Below are 5,291 nucleotides of genomic sequence, written 5' to 3' on the forward strand. Positions count from 1 at the left end.
TTATGGCTCCTGCTTGTGGAACCATCTGCCAGAGAACCTGAGGGCCACAGGAAATGTTGCCATCTTCAAGAGCTCAACACCCGACTTTTTAACTATTTCCTGGATCATTTCTGCTCACTCGGTGCATTTTCCATGAAGTTGTGTGTTATTCCATGTGGGGTGGGTAATTGTCTTCTGTGAGTTTGTTTTTATTGATCGGTACAGAACTTTGAGCTGCTTTTAATATGAAGGGTCCTGTATAAGCAACATTGACTGACTGACTGATTGATTGATGTGATTAAGTAAACTAGATTTACACACAGAACATTTTCCACAGGTTCCACAAGAGAAAGGCTTCTCAACTGTGTGAACTCTCATGTGAGCAGTTAAATTTATTTTATGAGCAAAACTTCTTCCACAGGTCTCACAAGAGAAAGGCTTCTCACCTGTGTGAATTCTCATGTGATTAACTAAGTGTGAATTGTACACAAAACTTTTTCCGCAGGCTGTACATGACAAACTCTTCGCACCTGTGTGCAATGTCATGTGAGCAGTTAGACTTTTTTTATGAGTGAAACCTTTTCCGCATGTTCCACAGGACAAAGGCCTCTCACCTGTGTGAATTCTCATGTGACTAACTAAGTTTGATTCATACACAAAGTCTTTTCCACAGGTCCCACAAGAGAAAGGCTTCTCACCAGTGTGAAATCTCATGTGAACAGCCAACTTTTCTTTATCAGAGAAACTTTTTCTACAGGTCCCACACGGGAAAGAATTCTCACTTGTATGAGTCTTCATGTGAGGATTTAAAGAGTTTTTTCTAGCAAATTTTTTTCCGCATGTCCCACATGAGAAAGGCTTCTCACCTGTGTGAATTCTCATGTGATTGTCTAAGTCGGGTTTCCTTCGGAAACATTTTTTACAGGTCCCACATGAGAAAGGCTTCTCATTTGTGTGAATTCCCATGTGATTAACTAAGTGAGATTTAGACACAAAATTTCTTCCACAAGTCCCACATGAGAAAATCTTCTCACCTGTGTGAAATCTCATGTGAACAGTTAAATTTCTTTTATGACTGAAGCCTTTTCCACATGTCCCACAGGAGAACGGCTTCTTGGCTATGTGAATCATCATGTGTTCAAGCAACAGAGATTTACACAGAAAACCTTTTCCACAGGTTGTGCACGTGTAAGGCTTGTCACCTGCGTGAATTCTCATGTGAACCTTTAAAGTGTCTTTGTGGTAGAAACTTTTTCCACAAGCTGCACATGTGAACGGTCTTTCCCCTGTGTGAATTCTCATGTGATAAATTAAACGACTCTTGCAGGGATAACTTTTTCCACAGGTTGCGCATTTGAAAGGTTTCTTGTGATTTCTCATGTGTGATGTCAAGGAAACTTTTTGAGAAAAGGTTTTATCACAAAATTTACAAGAATGTAGTTTTTGCTTTGGGTGAGCTTTCTTGTGTATTTTCTGTTTTGAAGTCTCAGTTTTGCCTTTCTGCCGTTTGTTCACCAAAATGTCATCAGTCTCCTGTTTTAGCACAAGATGCCCTTTAACCTCGCTGATGCAGAGCTGCTTCTTTTCCTCTTTGAACTGTTGAGGTTCTGGTTCCTTTTGCTCCTGTTTTATCTTTTGAGGTTCTGGTTCCTCTTCCTCCTGTTTCATCTGCAGAGGTTCTGGTTCCCTTTGCTCCTGTTTTATCTTTTGAGGTTCTGGTTCCTCTTGCTCCTGTTTCATTTGCAGAGGTTCTGGTTCCTCTTGCTCCCGTTTCATCTGCAGAGGTTCTGGTTCCTCTTCCTCCTGTTTCATCTGCAGAGGTTCTGGTTCCTCTTGCTCCCGTTTCATCTGCAGAGGTTCCTCTTTATCTAAAGTGGAGTTTTCCTCCTGGTTGCTGGGCTCATTCAGAATCTCCTCCTCTTTACAGCACTGCAGGGGTTCTGGACAAAAAGACAGAACAAAAGCTTTTAAAAGTGAGACAAACTACAAACTCTTACCTGCTCTTGGGTTATTCTTATATTACAAACTCAACAAATGAAGTTTTTCTGATTAGAAGAAAACAAGACGTTAGTCAAAATGTAATATTATGGACTTTTGGTTGAGCAAGCAAGATAGCGATCACTAACTATCACTCCCAGCGTTTAATTTGAACTACATCCTGCTGGTCCAGGATCTGGGAACTCTCTTTCATGAAGAGTGTTCCCATGATGCTCGACATACGGGAAGCAAGAAATAGCAGTGGAAAGCTTCCGTTTTCTGCCACTGGGGGTGAAGCCAACACAAGGAACGCGATAGAGACAAAACTTGAACAATTTTCAGCAGGGAATAGATGGAAGTCTGGACAGAGTGAATGAGCAGAAAGCGTTCTTCAACAGATTCAGTTTGGCTCATCATCCTCCTCTCATTCCCCCAGCCAGACAGACATCCCATCATCCTTTGTACCGCAGCTTTTCTGTCAGATGTTTTATCTGCCACCTCAGTCAAAACTAGTTTTTCAAATCAGTTCAAATCAAATCTTGCTAACGAAAAAGACTTTCCAAACTTTGATTTGAGCAATGTCAGTTGCTCAAACCAATAATAATAATAATAATAATAATAATAATAATAATAATAATAATAAACAGCAACGCCTCTGTCAATTGCAAGCCATATTTTTGGTAATATTTTAGTGTGAAATAATTCTGTTCATGTTTTAGCAGTCTATGCAACACAGGTTTGAAGAAATTGCCTCAATCCTAAAATCTGATGTTTTATAAAGTTTTTACAAATCCCAAACTGTATTTTATACAATCTTTTATAATTATGGAACTATATAGGTTGTGTATAGAGTTAAGTTTTTGAAAACTGAAGAAATTAAAATCACAAATCAAGCTGTGTTTTATATATTCTGTGACTAATGTAGAATAATTCAGTCCAGGCCTATGAGGAATTTTAATGCCAAATAATGGGACTCCAGCTTGCACACCTTCAGTATGAAGAAAATAAAGACAAAAAGATGCTCTGTATGCATCTACTGATAAAGTTTTTATGATTTAAAGCTCTTTGATCTGTCTTGTTGATGAAATATGCAGTAGAAATTAACCTTGACCATGTGTGACTCAATCAGAATTAGCCATTACAACAAATGTGTGTGTGCAAAGCAAAATAAAGAGGTATCTAAACAATACATGTTCATGCAAGATCATCCTGGTTTACTTAGGTTGCATAATTAAATTATTCAATGAAGGTTTCACGAGCTTTGTTTTTAAACTACTTGTCTAAGGTTAAAAATAATCTGAGTTTCTAACTCAATATCAATCAACAAGTACTAGACTTAGCGCTATAGTTACATGATAGAAAAGAAAATGCATCCTATAACTCAACATAGGAAAACCTAAACAAACCAACTTGAAGCAGTATTTTTTAACTGGTGAACTGGAGGTAAGGGTGTCAAAAATGACAAACTCTAATTTAGATATTATATGATGAATAGTAAATACTCGTGATCGCAGTTTATCATTTTAAGTATTTAATCTCCAGCTGGAGCGGATTTCTTAATTCTAAAACCTTTTAGTTTGGGTTCAGCGTCGCCTAAAACATGGGTGAGAGTCTCTGACTCTCTTTAAACTAGTGATGGGTCTGGCAACACCGATGCGTCGGCGCATGCATCAAGCCCATAGAGAAAAACCCCGTGTCGGTGCGCGTATTGATTTCAGCATATCACATGACCGATACAGGAACTGTTTTGAAATGACGCCGAGGCGCCAAACTATGTTTATAAGGAAGAGAATCTGTCAACTGGATAATTTGCCAAAAAGATTCTTTATCTTTTACTGTATGGTGTCAACTATGGAGCCTCAAGGCAAACGAAAGTTTTCCACAGTGTGGGACCATTTTGATCTTACATCGGAAAATAAGGTATTTGTTTTCATTTCGTTGTTTCATCCGGTTCTTTTCAGTTTGTACTTGATCTCTCTGAATCCAAATTCAGCTGAAATTGAGTCTTACTTTACTTTCATATTATGTTCTGCAGGTTAAGTGTCGCATATGTTTGACAGAAATGTCTTATTTAAATAAATTCACCTCCTCAATGCTGAGGCATTATGGGACAAAGCATCAGAATGAAGTCCCAGATACAAGTAGGATAAACTCAGGTATGCAGCCATTCTACAAATTACTCAGTTGCTTTTTATAAATTATTTCATATAAATGTATTGTTTACTTCATTTTTTTCTACAGCAGGAGACGTTGTGTCAAAAAAAACAGAACAGACAAAATTACAAAATGTTGGAAAAACTTATTTTTTTGAATGAAAATTTGTGGAAAAAAACAAACAAAAAAAAAAAAACAGTCCACAATCATCCTCATTCCACACACGTTCACTTTCATTTTCATCACTTGGTTCATGTTCACATTATTTATTGACTGTATCGAATAATATCAAATATATTTTGAATTTAACTGAAATAATACAATATATAATATACAATAAAATTCAATTACTTAAATCTTATTGTATAGACTAGGCCAGTGGTTCTCAAATGGGGGTACGCGTACCCCTGGGGGTACGTGGAGGTACTGCAGGGGGTAAGTGAAGCTTTTCAAAATATCTTTAAAAAATCAGTAGGCTCCTCATAATAAGTCTTGGGAAAAATTATTTTGTAAAAAGTTCGATAAAATATAAATGTGTGTTCATACACTGAATTTTATATTCAGTATTTACAGGGTATTTACAGCACTGTACCTCTTTTTTATTCCAAAAATGTTTTGCCCGTGTCAGGGGGTACTTGACTAAAATTATATTTTTAAGGGGGTACATCACTGAAAAAAGTTTGAGAACCACTGGACTAGGCCATCAAATCAGTCTGTCAACTACGTTGCCTGTAGAGATTTTTAATGTCCAGCAGGTGTCAGTATTCAGTGACGCAGCATCGACGCAATATCAATACAGTTTTGCTTTAGGTCGAAACGATACATGACGCCTCATTTATCCATCACTACTTTAAACTGTCTCGTTAGTAAAATATGAAGGTGTTTCGTACCTGTCCGGTGTAAAATTATCTTCGGTATCCGAGTAAAATCCATCAGTCTGCGCTGATCCTCCATCTCTTCCTCCATCTTAACGTTGATTTCTTTCAATGTTTCTCCAGCAGGAGTTACCTGCTCGTTCATAAACTCCCTCTCGGGCTGAACTGAAGACATTTTTATAGCAAACACGCAAATATTTACCTAAAACCGTCTTCAAATTACCTTCTAACAAAAGAAAGCTAAGCTACCGTGTGCGTCGTGTAATTTCGTGTGTTCCACTGTGGCTGAAGTGAAGAAACTGTAAA

The 5,291-nt window shown here is 37.6% G+C and overlaps 1 protein-coding gene across 1 annotated transcript; it reads right to left on the reverse strand.

Moving 5' to 3' along the window:
• On the reverse strand, nucleotides 1-5,291 carry LOC111610947 (putative uncharacterized protein DDB_G0287113). The gene is made up of 3 exons (XM_023346146.1): nucleotides 5,001-5,291; nucleotides 1,724-1,919; nucleotides 1-37 (listed from the first exon to the last, which is right to left on the reverse strand). Exons 1-3 carry the CDS (start codon nucleotides 5,158-5,160, stop codon nucleotides 1-3), a joined length of 393 nt encoding a protein of 130 aa, XP_023201914.1. The 5' UTR covers nucleotides 5,161-5,291.

The sequence above is a fragment of the Xiphophorus maculatus genome, chromosome 14 (genome assembly GCF_002775205.1).
Source record: "Xiphophorus maculatus strain JP 163 A chromosome 14, X_maculatus-5.0-male, whole genome shotgun sequence".
NCBI lineage: Eukaryota > Metazoa > Chordata > Actinopteri > Cyprinodontiformes > Poeciliidae > Xiphophorus > Xiphophorus maculatus.

Bases quoted from the DNA above. Each gene is read 5' to 3' on its own strand.
- LOC111610947 (XM_023346146.1), bottom strand. From the start codon at position 5,160: ATGTCTTCAGTTCAGCCCGAGAGGGAGTTTATGAACGAGCAGGTAACT. The intron at 1,920-5,000 runs GTACGAAACACC...CTTTTTGTCCAG, and splicing joins GATAATTTTACACCGGACAG to AACCCCTGCAGTGCTGTAAA. The intron at 38-1,723 runs GCAAATGAAACA...TGTGGCCCTCAG, and splicing joins CAAGAGGAACCAGAACCTCT to GTTCTCTGGCAGATGGTTCC.